Source organism: Poecile atricapillus, chromosome W (assembly GCF_030490865.1).
Source record: "Poecile atricapillus isolate bPoeAtr1 chromosome W, bPoeAtr1.hap1, whole genome shotgun sequence".
NCBI classification, from domain to species: domain Eukaryota; kingdom Metazoa; phylum Chordata; class Aves; order Passeriformes; family Paridae; genus Poecile; species Poecile atricapillus.
The window spans coordinates 107,338,958-107,359,474 of NC_081288.1; the positions used below are offsets into that span (position 1 = coordinate 107,338,958).

General features: G+C 35.3%; 1 protein-coding gene across 1 annotated transcript; it reads right to left on the bottom strand.

Moving 5' to 3' along the window:
* Positions 1-12,723: 12,723 nt before the first annotated feature.
* On the bottom strand, positions 12,724-20,467 carry LOC131592356 (thioredoxin-like protein 1). Its single transcript, XM_058863814.1, has 8 exons — positions 20,264-20,467; positions 18,795-18,891; positions 17,890-18,063; positions 17,194-17,316; positions 16,074-16,143; positions 13,770-13,942; positions 13,322-13,426; positions 12,724-12,924 (listed from the first exon to the last, which is right to left on the bottom strand). Exons 1-8 carry the CDS (start codon positions 20,359-20,361, stop codon positions 12,895-12,897), a joined length of 870 nt encoding a protein of 289 aa, XP_058719797.1. The 5' UTR covers positions 20,362-20,467; the 3' UTR covers positions 12,724-12,894.
* Positions 20,468-20,517: the final 50 nt, after the last annotated feature.

Below are 20,517 nucleotides of genomic sequence, written 5' to 3' on the forward strand. Positions count from 1 at the left end.
TAAAAGTGAGAAAAAATTGGGGAAAATTGGGTAAAAATAGGGAAAAAAATTGGGAAAAAATGGGAAAAAATAGGGAAAAAATCGGGGAACAAATTGGAGAAAAATAGGGGGAAAATGGGATAAAAATTGGGGAAAAATAGGGGAAAAATTGGAAAAAAATTGGGGAAAAAATGGGAAAAAATTGGGGGAAAATTGGGAAAAATTTGGGGAAAAATGGGGAAAAAAAGCGGGGGAAAATTGGGAAAAAACTGCGGAAAAATGGGGGGAAAATGGAAAAAAAAAGCGGAATTGAAGCGGGAAAAATAAATTTATTTGGATTATTTTTGGTGGGATTTATGGTTTTTTGGGAAGGGGGGAAAAATGGGAATTTTTGTGGTTTTTGGGGAAAAGCAGGGGGAAAATTGGGGAAAAATGAGGGGAAAATGGGGGAAAAATGGGGAAAAAACAAAAAAAAATGGGGGGAAAATTGGGAAAAAAATGGGGGGAAAATGTGGAGGAAAATTGGGGGAAAATTGGGAAAAAAATTGGGGGAAAATGGGGTGAAAATTGGGAAAAAATAGGGAAAAAATTGGGAAAAAATTGGGGGAAAAATTGGGAAAGAAATGGGGAAAAAATGAGGAAAAATTGGGGGAAAATGAAGGGAAAATTGGGGAAAAAATGGGGAAAAAATTGGGGGAAAAATGGGAAAAAATTGGGGAAAGTGGGAAAAAAAAGGAGAATTGAAGTAGGAAAAATAAATATATTTGGATTATTTTTAGTGGGATTCATGTTTTTTTGGGAGGGGGAAAAATGGGAAAAAGGAAAAAAAAAGGGGAATGTTTGTGGGTTTTTTGGGAAAAATGGGAAAATTGGGGAAAATGGGGGGAAAAATTGGGGAAAAAATGGGGGGAAAAATTGGGGGAAAATGGGGGGGGAAATGGGGGGAAAATGGGGGAAAAATGGAAAAAATGGGGAAAAACTTGGGGAAAAATTGAAGAAAAAAAGGAAAAAATTGGGGGAAAATGGGAGAAAATTTGGGAAAAAATGGAAAAAAATATGGAAAAATGGGGGGGAAAATGGGGAAAAAAATGGAAAAAATTAGGGAAAAATTGGGGGGAAAATGGAAAAAAATATGGAAAAATTGGGGGAAAATGGGGAAAAATAAAAAAAAAATTGGGGAAAAGTTGGGGAAAAATGGGGAAAAATAAAAAAAAATTGGGAGAAAATGGGGAAAAAATGGGAGGAGAAAATTGGGGAAAAATGTGGAAAAAAAATTGGGAAAAAAAGAAAAAAAAGGGAAAATTTTCCAACGGGAAAACATCCAAAAAAAAAAAAAAAAGGGAAAAAAGCTGGAAAAAAACAGGAAAAAAAAGGGAAAAATGTTGGAAAAAATCCACTAAAAATGCAAATAAAAAGAATAAAAAGAAATAAAAAGAATAAAAGAATAAAAGACTGGAATTGCAGAAAAATGACAGTTACACTTTGTTCCCAATGTGTGGCTGAGTGCCTCGATTTTTTCCATGGTTTTTTGGTGTAATTCCTGAGTTGTAGATTTGTCCGCTCGGGAGTTGGGAATTCCGGGAATTCCCGGGAATTTTTCCCATTCCCAGCCCCCCGTAGTTCATGTCCATGAGCGTTCTTGTAGCAATAAATGTGGCATTTTTCTAAGCTCGGCAATGTCGTTATTCCAGGGGTTTTTTGGGAATTCTGGGGGGGGGAGGGAGGCGTGGGAAGGGTCTGCGCTCGGAATTCCGTGGGAATTTGGGAATCTTCTCCTTTTCCAGCCCAAAATCTGGGAATTTTCCCCTCTTCCAGCCCAAAATCTGGGAATTTTCCCTTTTCCAGCCCAAAATCTGGGAATGTTCCCTTTTTCAGCCCAAAATCTGGGAATTTTCTCCTTTTCCAGCCCAAAATCTGTGAATTTTCCCCTTTTCCAGCCCTAAAATCTGGGAATATTTCCTTTTCCAGCCCTAAAATCCGGGAATTTTCTCCTTTTCCAGCCCAAAATCTGGCAATGTTCCCTTTTCCAGCCCGAAATCCAGGAATATTCACCTTTTCCAGAACTAAAATCTGGGAATTTTCCCTTTTCCAGCTCAAAATCCTGGAATTTTCCCCTTTTCCAGCCCTAAAATCTGTGAATTTTCCCCTTTTCCATCCAAAATCCCACAAAACCTGGAATTTTCCCATTTTCCAGCCTTAAAATCCAGGAATTTTCCCTTCCCCCCCCCCAAAAAAAGAGGGAATTTAGCTGGGAATATTTAAAAAATTCCAAAGTTTTGAATCCTTCCAATTGGATTTGACCTTTCCTTACTTCAGTATTCCCAAAAAATCCTGGTTTTTATTCCCAGAGTTTATTCCCATATTCCCGGGATCCTGAGGGGGAATAAACCTGGGAATATTCGCGAGATAATTCCAGGGAATAAGGAAATAAATCTGGGAATATTCCCGGGATAATTCCAGGGAATAAAGAAATAAACCTGAGAATAAAGAAATAATTCTGGGAATATTCCCGGGATCCTGGCCCTTGGAATAAAGAAATAAACCTGGGAGTATTCCCGGGATAATTCCAGGGAATAAGGAAATAAATCTGGGAATATTCCCGGGATCCTGGCAGGGAATAAGGGAATAAACCTGGGAATATTCCTGGAATAATTCCGGGGAATAAACCTGGGAATATTCCCGGGATAATTCCAGGGAATAAAGAAATAAACCTGGGAATAAAGAAATAATTCTGGGAATATTCCCGGGATCCTGGCCCTTGGAATAAAGAAATAAACCTGGGAGTATTCCCGGGATAATTCCAGGGAATCAGGAAATAAACCTGGGAATAAACAAATAAATTTGGGAATATTCCCGGGATTCTGGCCCTTGGAATTTTGGGAATAGCAGCTCTGCCCTATCCCACAGCGCCATCTAGCGTGACCCAAGGAGCAAAAATCCTTGGATTTGGCGCAATTCCCAAATTCCCAGCAGCTCTTCCCGAGCCCCTTCGCACCTTGGAAACGCTTCCAGAAGTTCTCAGGGAATTCCCAGCTGGATCCCGGTGAAGATTCCCAAAAGAGCCGGAGGGAGATTCCCGAATTATCCCGAATTATCCCGAATTATCCCGAATTTCCAGTTTCCATCCGCCGGGATTTGTTCCACTCCCCCAATTCCAGGATTCCCGGATTCTTTTGGCTTTGGAATTCCCAAAGTTCCCAGGAACGAGGGAATAAAAGAAGGGAAGAAAAATGTTATGGAATTATTCCTAATGGAAGGGAAAGGGAATCAGACAACAAAACAAATCCATGAAAAATCTGGGAGGAGCAAGGAGGGAAATTGGGGAGAAAAAACACCGGGAATTGCCAAAAATAATCCAGGAAAATTCTGGGAGGTTCAAGGAGGGAAATTGGGGAGAACAACAGGGAAAAAAAAAACGGGAATGGCCAAAAATAATCCAGGAAAATTCTGGGAGGAGCAAGGAGGGAAACTGGGGAAAACAGGGAAAAAACACTGGGAAACAACTCCAAAAATAATCCATGAAAATTCTGGAAGGTGCAAGGAGGGAAACTGGGAAGAACAACAGGGAAAAAACACCAGGAATTGCCAAAAATAATCCAGGAAAAATCTGGGAGGAGCAAGGAGGGAAATTGGGGAGAACAACAGGGAAAAAACTCCATAAAATTCCAGAGGAAAAATCCCCAAAGCGACGCCCAGTGAGTCATGAAACAGCAAATACCAAAGTGTTCCCAACACCAGCAGCATTATCCATGGGGAAAATCAATATCAATATCAATATCGATATCAATACCAATATCAGTATCAATATCAATATCAATATCAATACCAATATCAATCTCAATATCAATACCAATATCAATACAATTATCAATATCAATGCCAATACCAATACCAATATCAATACCAATATCAATACCAATATCAGTATCAATATCAATATCAGTATCAATACCAATATCAATATCAATACCAATATCAATACCAATATCAGTATCAATATCAATACCAATATCAGTATCAATACCAATACCAATATCAATACCAATATCAATACCAATACCAATAGCAATACCAATATCAGTATCAATACCAATTTCAATATCACTACCAATACCAATATCAATATCAATACCAATAGCAATATCAATACCAGTATCAATACCAATACCAATATCATTATCAATACCAATATCAATATCAACACCAATATCAATACCAATACCAATAGCAATATCAATATCAATACCAATAGCAATACAAATAGCAATATCAATACCAGTACCAATACCAATACCATTATCAATACCGATATCAATAGCAATACCAATATGAATACCAATATCAACACCAATATCAAAATCAATACCAGTAACAATATCAGTAACAATATCAGTATCAATACCAATATCAATACCAATATCAATAGCAATACCAATACCAATATCAATACCAATATCAATACCAATACCAATAGCAATATCAATACCAATCTCAATATCAATATCAATACCAATAGCAATATCAATACCAGTATCTAATACCAATACCAATACCAATATGAACACCAATACCAATACCAGTATCAATATCAATATCAATACCAATATCAATACCAATATCAATACCAATAGCAATATCAACACCAATATCAATACCAATACCAATAGCAATAGCGATAGCAATACCAATATCAATACCAATAGCAATAGCAATATCAATACCAATATCAATAGACATATCAATACCAGTATCTAATACCAATACCAATATCAATACCAATAGTGTTAGCGTTCAGGATCACACACAACCACGAATGGTTATATGAAGGTGCTTTATTTAAAGAGCTCTGGGTGTCAGGGGTACACATACCCAAATCTGACCCCATTTGGTTTTCGAGTTGAACATATTTTATACTCTATCGTTATGCAACTTACATATTAATTATTAAACTTACATTGTTCTATTGTATGCATTGTTTTTACCCAAGCATGAATTTCTCGTGATCCCCCCTTAGCCCCCTAACATTGTTCCTCATGTTCTCTAAACAATAATTATATCTAATCACATCTAACAATTGTATCATTTATCACATACTGACTACACAGGTGCAGTTTGACCTGATCTTTAGCAAGCACAAGGCCTACTGTTTCCCAGGGCCTGCTTTTCCCAGGGCTTTCCAAACTTAAGTCCCCGAATTTTCTAAAGTTTTAAGACCTTTTACTATCAATAGCAATAGCAATACCAATATCAATATCAATACCAATATCAGTATCAATACCAATATCAGTATCAATACCAATACCAATACCAGTATCAATATCAATACCAATATCAATAGCAATACCAATCTCAATATCAATATCAACACCAATAGCAATATCAATACCAATACCAATACCAGTATCAATATCAATATCAATATCAATACCAATATCAATACCAATACCAATAGCAATATCAATACCAATATCAATACCAATACCAATAGCAATATCAATACCAGTATCTAATACCAATACCAATATCAATACCAATATCAATATGAATACCAATACCAATACCAGTATCAATATCAATGTCAATATCAATACCAATAGCAATATGAACACCAATATCAATACCAGTATCAATACCAATATTAATATTAATATCAATATCAATACCAATACCAATATCAATACCAATATCAATAGCAATATCAATACCAATACCAATATCAATATCAATACCAATATCAATACCAATAGCAATATCAATACCAGTATCAATATCAATACCAATATCAATACCAATAGCAATACCAATACCAATATCAATACCAATATCAATAGCTATATCAATACCAATACCAATATCAATATCAATACCAATATCAATACCAATAGCAATATCAATACCAGTATCAATATCAATACCAATATCAATACCAATATCAATACCAATACCAATATCAATACCAATAGCAATAGCAATACCAATATCAATACCCATATCAATAGCAATACCAATATGAATACCAATATCAACACCAATATCAATATCAATACAAATATCAGTATCAGTACCAGTAACAATATCAATATAATTACCAATACCAAAACCAATATCAATACCAGTATCTAATACCAATAGCAATATCAATACCAATAGCAATATGAATACCAATATCAATACCAGTATCAATATCAATATCAATACCAATATCAATACCAATACCAATATCAATACCAATATCAATACCAGTATCAATATCAATACCAATATCAATACCAATATCAATACCAATATCAATACAAATAACAATATCAATATCAATACCAATACCAATACCAATATCAATATCGATATCAATATCAATACCAATATCAATACCAATAACAATATCAATACCAATACCAATACCAGTATCAATATCAATACAAATACCAATATCAATACCAATACCAATAGCAATAGCAATAGCAATATCGACACCAATATCAATATCAATATCAATACAAATATCAGTATCAATACCAATAACAATATCAGTATCAATACCAATATCAATACCAGTATCAATACCAATATCAATACTAATATCAATAGCAATATCAATACCAATATCAATACCAATCTCAATATCAATATCAATACCAATACCAATATCAGTATCAATACCAACATCAGTATCAATACCAATTTCAATATCAATACCAATACCACTATCAATATCAATATCGATACCAATATCAATATCAATCTCAATCTCAGTGTCAATACCTATCTCAATATCTATTTCAATATCAGTATCAATACCAATATCAATACCAATATCAATACCAATATCAATACCAATATCAATACCAATACCAATATCAATATCAATACCAATATCAATACCAATACCAAAATCAGTATCAATACCAACATCAGTATCAATACCAATTTCAATATCAATATCAATACCAATATCAATACCAATCTCAATCTTAATATCAATATCAATATCAGTATCAATACCAATATCAATACCAATTTCAATAGCAATAGCAATATCAATACCAATACCAATATCAATATTAATATCAATACCAATATCAATATTAATATCAATACCAATAGCAATAGCAATATCGATGCCAATATCAATACCAATATCAATACCAATATCAATACCAATATCAATATCAATAGCAATATCAATTCCAATATCAATACCAATATCAATAGCAATATCAATACCAATATCAATAGCAATATCGATACCAATATCAATACCAATATCGATACCAATATCAATACCAATATCGATACCAATATCGATACCAATATCAATACCGATATCATCAATCAGGATAAATTCAGAGGAAAACTTGGGGGGAAAACCAGAATAAAATTAGGGGGAAAATATCAGGGAAAAATCAGGAAAAAATCCGGAAAAAAATCTGGGAAAAATCTGGGAAAAGTCTGGGAAAAATCCGGAAAAAATCAGGGAAAAATATGGGAAAAATCTGGGAAAAATATGGGAAAATGGGATAAAATCATGAAAAAATCAGGAAAAAAACCGATCGGGGAGAATCAGGAAAAATTGGGAGGAAAAGGGGGGAAAAAAGACAAAAAAAAAACCAGGAACCCCCCTCCAGCTGTTCTCAAATATTATCAATCAGGATAAATTCAAGGGAAAAACTGGGGGGTGGGTGGAAATCGGGGTAAAAATAAGAGAAAAATAATCAGGAAAAAATCAGGAAAAATCGGAGGGGGCGGGAAATGGGATAAAATCAGGAAAAAATATGGAGAAAATCAGGAAAAAATATGGAGAAAATCAGGAAAAATCAGGGAAAAAAAAAACAAAAAAAAAAAAAACAAGAAAAAGAATCAGGGGGAAATCAGGAAAAAAATGAGGGAAAATGGGGAATAAGGGGGGAAAAGCAGGAAAAACCAAACCGTTCTCCATCTGAACATAATGACTGAATGTCCAAGCGGGATAAGCACCACACGAGCGGCCCGTACCTGCTCTCCACACGCGGCTCCCGATGGCGGCGGCTCCCTCAGGGCACGGCCGGAGCCCTCGGGGAGCGGCTCCTGCAGGGCCGAGATCCAGCGGCGCTCCGGTCTCCACCTCCGGGCACAGAGAGCCGAGGGAGGCGGCGGAATCATCGGGGGAACCGGGAGGCGGCTCCGGTTCCTTCAGGACAGTCCAAAGGTGTTTCCTGAGGGTCGGGATCCGCTCAGGATCGGGGTCCCCTCAGAGTTTCCCGCCTTTTTCTCGGGCTCATTCTCCTCTCAGGCTCAGGGTCCCCTCAGGTTGGGATCTCCTCAGGCTCGGGATCCCCTCAGGATCGGGTCCCCTCAGGGCTTCCCGCCTTTTTCTCAGGCTTCGGATCCCCTCAGGACAATCCAGAGATGTTTCCTCAGGCTCGGGGTCCCCTCAGGCCCGGGGTCCCCTCAGGCTCGGGATCCGCTCAGGCTCTGGGGGTCCCCTCAGGCTCGGGCTCCCCTCAGGACAGTCCAAAGGTGTTTCCTGAGGCTCGGCAATCCCTCAGGACAATCCTCAGAATCGGGATTACCTCAAATCAGTTCAGAGATGTTTTCTCAGGCTCGGGATCCCCTCAGGCTCGGGTCCCCTCAGGCTCGGGGTCCGCTCAGGCTCGGGGTACCCTCAGGCTCGGGGTCCTCTCAGGACAATCCAGAGACGTTTCCTCAGGCTCGGGATCCCCTCAGGGCTTCCCGCCTTTTTCTCAGGCTCATTCTCCTCTCAGGCTCGGGGTCCCCTCAGGCTCGGGGTCCCCTCAGGCTCGGGGTCCCCTCAGGATCGGGGCCCCTCAGGGCTTCCCGCCTTTTTCTCAGGCTCATTCTCCTCTCAGGCTCGGGATCCCCTCAGGCTCGGGGTCTCCTCAGGACAATCCAGAGACGTTTCCTCAGGCTCGGGGTCCCCTCAGGACAATCCAGAGATATTTCCTAAGGTTCGGGGTCCCCTCAGGGCTTCCTGCTCTTTTCTCAAGCTCGGGTCCCCTCAGGCTCGGGTCCCTTCAGCACTTCCCGCCTTTTTCTCAGGCTCGGGTCCCCTCAGGACAGTCCAGAGACGTTTCCTCAGGTTCGGGGGTCCCTCAGGGTTTCCCACCCTTTTCTCAGACTTGGGATCCCTCAGGCTCAGGGAAAATTTGGGAATTAGAGCCAGGAAAAAAACACCCAAAAATTCCAGAAAAAACAAAACAAAACAAAACAAAACAAAACAAAAAACCCAAATAAACAAAAAAGTCACAAACAAGAAGAAATCCCAAAAAATTTCCTCAGGTTTTCCAGCTGTAATAAATTATTGTTGTATTAAAAATTCGAAGTATATCAACAAGACAAATGTGTTTTGCAAGGACATAAAAATATAAAATGTATAAAAGCCTCTCCTCAGAGCAGGACGAGGCTTTTCTCCAAAAAGTCGCTGATTGCCAGCAACGCCCAGATAACGAACTCAGGCAGGCCCATCAACTCGAACAAACAGACAGGACACGGACCATCAAGAAGACAATGGAGCTGGCTCGGGAAATTATCTGCCTCCGGACCCGAGCAACGCCCTGCAGATTCCTGTAGGGAACAAACTGATCAACGAAAGAAAGACAAGCTCCAAAAGATAGGCCTTGCCAGACCTGAACATCCCGGTGTATAAAAGGCAATCAGGAAGGACAAAGGGGAAAAGCACGGCCGAGATATCCATCGGCACCAGCCCGGATTCCACCGCCCTGCCATGAAAACCTAACGTTGCAATACATACAGAATCTCCTTTACATATGAGGAGATTCTGTCCGGACACTGGTTAATGTCATTATTCCATGTCAGGAAATCCATTCACTGGACAATCAAGGACACTTGGTGAATGGAACCTGCTTGGAATTTTCGCCTAAGGACAGAAAATCCCTATAAAAACCGAGGCTTGGGAACCCTCGATCGTAGATTTGGGAAACCTATACCTCTGGTGTAGACCCTGTCCACCCAGCGCTGCGCTGATCTTTTTATTGTGGGTTTTTATCGCTGTTTCACTTATTATTGTTTATTAATAAATTTCTCTTTGATTTTATCCCAAAATTGCCTTTGCATTTATAACACAGCCTTTCCCTCAGGCTCAGGATCCCCTCAGGCTCGGGGTCCCCTCAGGTTTTCCCGCCCTTTTCCCAAACTCGGGGTCCCCTCAGGCTCAGGGAAAATTTGGGAATTAGAGCCAGGAAAAACTTCCCAAAAATTCCAGAAAAAACAAAACAAAACAAAGCAAAACACCCAAAATAAACAAAAAAGTCACAAACAAGAAGAAATCCCAAAAAAATTCCTCAGGTTTTCCAGCCTTTCTGTCAGGCTCGGGGTCCCCTCAGGTTTTCCCGCCCTTTTCTCAGACTTGGGATCCCTCAGGCTCAGGGAAAATTTGGGAATTAGAGCCGGAAAAACTTCCCAAAAATCCCAGAAAAAACAAAAAAAAATTTAAAAAAACCCCCCAAATAAACACAAAAACTCCACAAAACAAACAAAAAAGTCACAAAGAAGAAGAAAATCCCCCAAAATTTCCTCAGGTTTTCCAGCCTTTCCCTCGGGGAAAAATCGGGAATTAGAGCCGGGAAAAATTCCCAAAATTCCAGAATAAGAACAAAAGCATTCCTGAAATCTCCCCAGAACCCCTCAGGAATTCCGGGAATGTTCCTCAGTATTTCCCGCCTTTTTCCAAGGCTCGAGGTCCCCACAGGATGGGAAAAGTAAAATAAAAAATAAAATAAAATAAAATAAAATAATATAAAAGAAAACACAATAAAACAAAATAAATTAAAATTAAAATAAAATTAAAATATTTTATTCTATTTTACTTTATTTTATTTTTATTCAGTTTTATTTTATTATGTTTTATTTTATTTTGTTTTATTTTATTTATTTTATTTTTGTTTTATTTTATTTTATTTTGCTTTGTTTTATTTTATTTTGCTGTTTTGTTTTATTTTATTTATTTTGTTTCATTTTTATTTTATTTTGCTTTGTTTTGTTTTATTTTATTTTTTATTCTTAATTTTTTTATTTTATTTTATTTTGTTTTATTTTGTTTTGTTTTATTTTAATTTAAATTTATTTTATTTTATATTTTATTTTATTTTGCTTTGTTTTGTTTTATTTTATTTATATTATTTGTTTCATTTTTATTTTATTTTATTTTGTTTTATTTTAATTTAAATTTATTTTATATTTTATTTTATATTTTATATTTTATTTTATTTTTGTTTTATTTTATTTTATTTTGCTTTGTTTTATTTTATTTTGCTCTTTTGTTTTATTTTATTTATTTTGTTTCATTTTAATTTTATTTTCTTTTGCTTTGTTTTGTTTTATTTTATTTTTTCTTTTTAATTATTTTATTTTGTTTTATTTTAATTTAAATTTATTTTTTATTTTATTTTATTTTAATTTTTATTTTATATTTTATTTTGCTTTGTTTTATTTTATTTTTTATTTTTAATTTTTTTTTTATTTTATTTTGTTTTATTTTAATTTAAATTTATTTTATTTTATTTTTTATTTTATTTTATATTTTATTTTATATTTTATTTTATTTTATTTTGCTTTGTTTTGTTTTATTTTCTTTATTTTATTTGTTTCATTTTTATTTTATTTTATTTTGTTTTATTTTATTTTGGGGTTATTTTGTTTTATTTTATTTAATTTAATTTTATTTTGTTTTATTTTAATTTAAATTTATTTTATTTTATTTTATATTTTATTTTATTTTTATTTTATTTTATTTTATATTTTATTTTATTTTGCTTTGTTTTGTTTTATTTTATTTGTTTCATTTTTATTTTATTTTATTTTGGGTTTTTTGTTGTTTTTTTTGTTTTATTTTATTTTATTTTATTTTATTTTCTATTTTATTTGCCGCGCTTTCCCCGCCAGGGGGCGCTGCGATCCCGGGAAAGCCGCCCTGGGAATTCGGGAATTGGGGAATGGGGAAATCTGGGAATTTGGGATTGGGAACCCCCTCGAGCGTCTTTGTTTAATTATTTCCTAATTCTAAAGATGTTTTAGTTTGGGTTTTTTACTTTTTATTTTTTATCAATTAATTTTTTAAATATTATTTTTTCTATTTTATTTTATATTTTTATATTTTTATATTTATTTTTATTTTATTTCTATGTATTTTTAATATTTTCATTTTATTTTTTATATTTTAATTTTATTTTAATTTTATTTTAATTTATTTTAATTTTAGATTTTTATTTATTATTTTTATTTACTTTATTTCTTTTGAAATTTTATTTTAATTTTTTCTATTTAATTTTTTCCCTTTTCTAGATTTTATTTTTTATTTTCAAAATTTTTCTTTTTTTCTTTTTTTTTTTCATTTTATTTTAAATGTTCGTATTTTACTTATTAAAAAATAAAATATATAAATTTTCCATCCCAAAACCTCAATTTCCCTCTGGAATTCTGCATTTCCCATCCCAAAACCTCTGGAATTCCTCTGGAATTCCACATTTCCCATCCCAAAACCTCTGGAATTCCACATTTCCCATCCCAAAACCTCTGGAATTTCCACCCCAAAATCTCTGGAATTCCACATTTCTCCATGTTTTCGTGGGAATATCCCGGATTTCTCCGTGTTTTTGTGGGAATATCCAGGATTTCTTCGTGTTTTCATGGGAATATCCAGGATTTCTCCGTGTTTTTGTGGGAATAACGATCCCAAAAAACTCCCCCACCTGGAATTCCAACGGAATAAAAGAGCCACAATTCCTGGAATAACCAAATTCCACCTGGCAAAAAATTGGGAATTTTATTTACAAATCCAGGGAAAAGATTCCAGATTTCTTGGGAATGGCGGGAATTCCAAGTGAGAGTCTCTGGGATGGCCGAGCCGTTCTCCAGGAGTCGGAAAAGTGGGAATTTCGGAGCGGGATAAGGATTCCATTCCTAGTGGCTCTCTCCTTTCTTCCCAACTACCTGGAAATGGGATCAAAAAAAAAACGGGAATGAAAATTCCAAGCTGGGAATTGGGAATTCCAACCTTTGGGAAGCTGGGATTGAGATTCCTGATCCCAGAAATCCAGAAATCCATGGAATTCTGATCCCTGAAACCCAAAAAAAGATTCCCAATCCCAGATTCCCAAAATCCACATTCCCAAAATCCAGATTCCCAATCCCAGATTCCCAATCCCAGATTCCCAATCCCAGATTCCCCAAATCCAATCCCAGATTCCCAATCCCAGATTCCCAATCCCAGATTCCCAATCCCAGATTCCCCTGGTGTTTCCAGTTTTTCCCACGGTTTTTGACCACATCCAGATTCAAATTCCAGGAATTCCGGGAGAACATTCCCAGTTTTCCCGGGATCACTCACTCGTTTGAAGTCGTTCATGTTGGTGGCCTGCACCGGGGTTCCGATGAAGGTGAAGTACGAGATGATCGTCGTCTCCTCGTCGCCGTGGTTGGATTGCACAAACAGCTGGAAAAAAATCCATGGAAACTTCTGGAATTTCATCCACAGCAAAGAAAAGATTTTCCCCCTCCTCGTTGCCATCTTTTTTTTGGGAATGTTGGGATTTTCCCAGTTAAAAATTCCTACACGCAGGGAGCAAAAGCAGGGATGGGAAATGGAATTCCCATGGATTTATCCCGGGATTCTGGAAGAGATCTTGGAGATCATGGAGAGACCAAACCACATCCAGGGATGGTGATGGAGATCCCAGAAGGTCCCAGGATGTCCCAGGAGCTCTCCTGCCCAGCCCAGAAGATCCCAGAAGATCCCAGGCGGTCCCAGGAGCTGTGTGGTGTCCCCAGGCACTCACGGTGACGCTGTTGACGTTCTGGAACTTGACGTAGCGCAGTTGGATGACGCCGTCCTCGCGGATGTCCTCGGGGCCCAGCTGCAGCGCCTGCGTGGGCTCGCTGCGCTCCGCCTCCTCAAAGTCCATGGAGCGAGGGAGGTTGATGAAGATCTTGATCAGCTTGGGGCCCTGGCCTGCAGGAACAACCCAGAAACGCTTTGGGGATCATTCTAGAAATGTTTTATCTGTGGATCAATCCAGAAATGTTTTATCTGTGGATCAATCCAGAAATGTTTTATCTGTGGAACAATCCAGAAATGTTTTATCTGTGGAACAATCCAGAAATGTTTTATCTGTGGATCAATCCAGAAATGTTTTATCTGTGGAACAATCCAGAAATGTTTTATTTGTGGATCAATCCAGAAATGTTTTATCTGTGGATCAATCCAGAAATGTTTTATTTGTGGATCAATCCAGAAATGTTTTATTTGTGGATCAATCCAGAAATGTTTTATTTGTGGATCAATCCAGAAATGTTTTATCTGTGGATCAATCCAGAAATGTTTTATTTGTGGATCAATCCAGAAATGTTTTATTTGTGTATCAATCTAGAAATATTCCTATTTCTGTACCAATCTGGAAATGCTCCTGTTTGTGCAGCAAACTGCAATAAATAATTGTATTTGTTTAGTTGTGTGTTAATCCAAAATAAACACTTCAATTTGGGGATCAAATTATAATAAATGTTTCTATTTGTGCAGCCAGCTGGAATCAATGCTTTGTGTACCTACAATAAATACTTAAAACTACAGAATAATATAAATAATAATTATAATCATGTATAATGTAAATAATAGAAATAATACAAATAATAGAAATAATAGAAATAATAAAAATAATAGAAATAAATAATATAAATAAAAGAAATAATATAAATAATAAAATAATATAAATAATATAAATAATATAAATAACATAAGTAACATAAGTAATATAAATAATATAAATAATATAAAAATATAAATAATTTCAAATAATATAAGTAATATAAGTAATATAAATAATATAAGTAATATAAATAAATAAAATAATATAAATATAAATAATATAAATAACATAAATAATATAAATAGTATAAATAATATAAATAAAATGATATAAATAATATAAATAACATAGGTAACATAAATAAAATAATATAAATAATATAAATAATAAAATTATATAAATAATATAAATAAGTAACATAAATAATATAAAAATATAAATAACATAAATAATAAAATAATATAAAAAATATAAATAATAATCAATAATAAAAACTACAATAAATACTTTTGTGTATCAAACTTTAAATATTTCTATTTGTGTATCAATTAATAAAGATTTTGTGTATCAATCTAGAATTAATCTTTAATTGTACATTTATCTCTAATAAAGTGTATCAAACTCTAATAAATAGTTTTGTGTATCCATCTATAATAAATACTTTATTTGTTTATCAATCAATATTTTTGTGTGTGAAATTAAATATTTCTCTAATATAAATATTTATGTATCAAGCTATAATTAATATTTAATGTATCAAACTGCAATAAATTTTATATCAAGCTATAATTAATGCTTTTATTTGCATATCAAGCTAGAATAAACACTTCTATTTGGGTATCAATCTATAATATTTTATTTGTGCATTAATCTATAATAAATATTTTGTGTATTAATCTATAATACTTTTATTTGAATATCAATTAATAATAATTTGTTTATGTATCAATCTATAATAAATACTTTAATTTGTGTATCAATTAATAATATTTTGTTTCTGTATCAATCTATAATAAATAAATTTATTTGTGTATCAATCTATATTATTTTGTGTATCAATTTCTAATAAATGCTTTTATTTGTGTATTAATCTCTAATAAATACCTTTATTTGTGTATTAATCTGTAATAAATACCTTTATTTGTGTATTAATTTATAATAAATACCTTTATTTGTGCATTAATCTATAATAAATACATTTATTTGTGTATTAATCTATAATAAATGCCTTTATTTGTGTATTAATCTATAATAAATGCTTTTATTTGTGTATCAATCTATAATAAATGCTTTTATTTGTATGTCAATCTATATTACTTTGGACACCAACCTACAATAAATAATTTATTTGTGTATTGAGCTAAACACAGATGTATAAATTATAAATAAATATAATTTGTGTGTAAAATAAATATTTTATTTCTGTATCTAACTACAATTTGTGTATTAATCCATGATTTTGGGACAGTACAGAATAATTCTGTGTGGAAAACTCACCATTGTCTGGCCCCTGAAGTTTCATGGAGTAGAGTTTGACAGGCTGGCTGAAAGCGACGGTGATCAGCAGCTGGGGAGAGAAAAATCAAAATTATACCTGGATTCCTGATCTGGAACCAGGAAAAATCAAAATTATACCTGGATTCCTGATCTGGAACCAGGAAATGGGGATAAAAGGGAGGAAAAATCACAATTACACCAGAATTCCTCCTTTGGAACCAGGAAATTGGGATAAAAGGGAGGAAAAATCACAATTACACCAGAATTCCTCCTTTGGAACCAGGAAAAATCAAAATTGCACCAGAATTCCTGATCTGGAACCAGGAAAAAGCAAAATTACAGCTGGAATCTTCCTCTGGAACCAGGAAATTGGGATAAAAGGGAGGGAAAATCACAATTACAGCTGGGATCTGTGTCTGGAACCAGGAAAAATCACAATTGTTGGAGTCTGGAATGCAGAGTGTGTGCCCTTGTTTCTGATATTTAGTTATAAAATCCAGAAAAACACTGAATTTCATAGAATATGAAATTCATCAGCGTGTTTTCATGGTGATACATGAAAATAAATGTTAAAGTTAAATGAAAAAAAAAGCTAAAAGTGTAATTTTTTCAATCACTGGGTGAAAAAGTTAATTTAGAGAACAGGAGATAATGTGGAGGATTTAAATTTTTGTCTCTTATCCTTCTTTTTTCTTCTTTATGTTCTTCTCCTGGAGGTTTTTGGGTGATAATAAATGATTGGGTAGAAAATGTCATTGGTTCATTGGGTCATTAAGAAAAATAATATCATTGTCTATTGTTAATTGGGTAAAAATAAATATAAAGATAAAAGAATTGTGCATTTTGTGCATCAGAAACAAAGTGAGCCTTGTTTGTACCATCAGAAGAAAGAAATGTGCCAGATTATAGATTAAATTTGTGTAACCACCTTAGAAAAACCTGTCAAGTTTTGTGATCACCTGTTAATTAACACGAGATTCTAACGAGCTGGGGAGTTTTTAATGGAATCATAAAGACTGAGATAAGTGGGACTCCCCACGAGGGAGAATCCCAGAGGAAAAATGACACCAGGAGCTGAATTTTGCCCTGGAATTGTGGATTTTACACCTCTGGATCTCACCTGCTCGTCACAGTCGGATTCCAGGTAAGAGGAATCCTTGCGCAGACAATTCTCGAAGCCGTGCTCGTCGCTCTCGTTCAGGCACTCACAGCCAGCCTTGTTGATGAAAGGCAGCAAATCCATCTAAAAACACAGAATTTTTAATATTTTTAATAAAAATAAACCTCAACATTTCCATTTTTCCAGTTGTTCTGCAATGGAAATGCAGCAAATCCATCTAAAAACAGAGAATTTTGAATATTTTTAATAAAAATAAATCTCAATATTTCAATTTTTCCATTTTTTCTGGAATGGAAGGGCAGCAGATCCATAGCATTTTTAATATTTTTAATAAAAATTCATCTCAAAATTTCAATTTTTCCATTTTTTCTGGAATGTAAGGGCAGCAAATCCATCTGGGGACAGAGCTGGGAAAACTGGGATGGCTCAGGACCTTCATCACAAAACTCTCATCACTGGGAAGATTTCCATTTTTAATGAAAATACATGGAAATATTTCAATTTTTCATTTTTTTCTGGAATGGAAATGCAGCAGATCCAGCTGGGGACAGAGAACTTTTAATATTTTTTAATGAAAATACATCTCAATATTTCAATTTTTCTGGAATAGGAACAGGAAAAATCCAATTATTTGACCTACAGGATGTTATAAACTCAGGTTTTTTAAACTCCACAATTTTTTCTGGTACCACTCACATATCCTTTGGGAATGTCTGTGTCTTCACTGTTTCCAGGGTCATTTTCCAGGTGTTGTTTGATTTTATCCTCCAAACCCACGGCATCTGCTCCCTGGTACTGATCAATCCTCACTTTATTCCGGAAAAACAGGAACGTGGGAGTTGCTGAGATGTTGTTGGTGGCAGCTGTGCCCTGGGAGAAGAAAAAGATCCTCACTTTAGTCAGCTCCCAAATCACCCCACTGATAAATCCATTTATTCCACTTTTAAAAATAAAATAAAAATCCATTTATTCCCCTTTTAATAATAAAATAAAAATCAATTTATTCCCCTTTTAATAATAAAATAGAAATCAATTTATTCCCCTTTTAATAATAAAATAAAAATCCATTTTATTCCCCTTTTAATAATAAAATAAAAATCAATTTATTCCCCTTTTAATAATAAAATAAAAATCCATTTATTCCCCTTTTTGCCTTTGCGCTTCAAAAACTCCACCCACTCCACCTCTAAAAAGTCTTTTTTCTGTTTCTTTCTGCTGCATCTCTTTTGTATTTTGCTTTTTATTCTTGGATTTCTCAGCCTCCTTTGGACTGAATTCTTTTGGGATCCTCAATTATTGTTCTCTAAATTAACTTTTTCACCCAGTGATTTAAAAAACTTTCTAATTTACACACTTAGACTTTTAGCTTTTCCTATCTAACTTTAACATTTATTTTCATGTATCACCATGAAAACACGCTGATGAATTTCATATTATATGAAATTCAGTGTATTTCTAGATCCTATAACTAAATATCAGAAACAAGGGCACACACTCTGCATTCCAGACTCCAACAATATTTGGCTTTTAAATCCCACTCGTGCCGTGTTTAATTAATTGAAGTAATTAATGAATTAATGAGCTTTTAAACCCTTCCAAACCTGGCACTGGTGCACATCCACCTCCAGGAATGTTGCTTGTGGGTATTTGTTGCTCAGGGCGCTGAAGGCGGGAGCGATTCGCAAGCAAGGCCCACACCTGAGGAAAAAATAAATTACACTTCTTAAAAATCTTTATTTTGATTTTTTTATTATTTTTTTATTTTTACATTTTTAATTTTTTATTTTTCTTATTTTATTTTTTCTTATTTTATTTTATTTTTTCTTATTATTTTTATTTTTTCTTATTTTATTTTTTATAATTGTATTTTTCACTGCCCGCTCCAAACCTGAGCATCACTGCTCTTCCCAATTTCAAAAATAACTTTTCTACCCGGCTGCCAGCTGGAGATGCAATGAATAAATAATATTTAGGAATCTGCAACTTATTGCCTTTACTTGAAGCATTTTTACCTCCTCAATAAGAGAACAAAATAATATTATCACCAAAAATTCATATCATAAATCCACTCTACCTCCTGGGAAAAAATTCTATTTACACATAATTTAAATATTTAATGATCCACACGTATCAAAGCTTTAGGCATCATAAAAATCTCCTCACAATAAATCTTATTTACACCTGTAACCTGTTATCCCCACATTACCTTAAATATTTAATGGTCAACACATATCAAAGCTTTAGGAATAATAAAAATCTCCTCACAATAAATCTTATTTATACCTGTAACCTGTTAGCCCCATATTAACTTAAGTATTTAATGGTCAACACGTATCAACGCTTTAGGAATAATAAAAAATCTCCTCACAATAATCTCATTTACACCTGTAACCTGTTATCCCCATATTTATATGGCCCTGGGATAACAGAGCTGGTTTATTTGGATTTAATCGCACTGCCTTGGCCGAAAATGTGTATTTTTTATTTATTCCGTGTCAGCAAAAGTGTAGGAAGTGCTCAGCTGCAGCAATTCCTGTAAAGGGAGTTTCTCATTGGGAAACAGAAACGCAAAATGAAATAAAAAACGCCACAACTAAAGAGGCAGACAATAATGAGGAGCCCTCGATATTAGCACAATTCTCCCTAATTTCACAGATTAACGCGAATAATTCAGATGTTGGGGTGACAAATTCATCCCGATTTCAGGTGGAAAAGGGATGAGCCGCTCATCCTGGACAAACGAGGAGCGGATCCAGCCAAGTTTTATGAGGGTAAAACATGTTTTCCCAAGTTTTTAGGTGTTTTTAGTGCTGTCCCTGCCTTGTTTCCCAACTTTACGCTTTAAAGCAGCGCAGCTCCCGCTCCCTCGGAGCGCCTGAGGGCTGGAGGCTTCACAGGGCAGCGGCTTCAGGGGAAAAACCGGGAATTTATTCCAAAAACCGGGAATACCGACAAGAACCCAAGCACCCTGTGCTGCCATCGCGGTGACGCGTTCCGGAGCGCTCCGGAGAACCGCGAATAAAAGCCCGGCACCACCGCAGCCCTTCCCCGAGGCACCCCCCTCACTCACCCCCTCATGGTGAACTTCACCACGGCCAGGCGGGAGCCGGCGGCGCTCAGCTCGGGCTGGAACTCGGTGTCGTTGGCGATCACCTTGACGCCCGCCATGGCCGCGGGCCCCGGTGGCGGTGCCCGGTGCGATGTGCAGCGTCACGGCGGGCAGGACGCCCGGCATGCACCGCTGGGACGAGCGCAGGCGCTCCCTCACGGCCGCCATCTTAGGGCGGGGCCACCGGCCGCCATTTTGAGTAGGGGGTGAGGGCG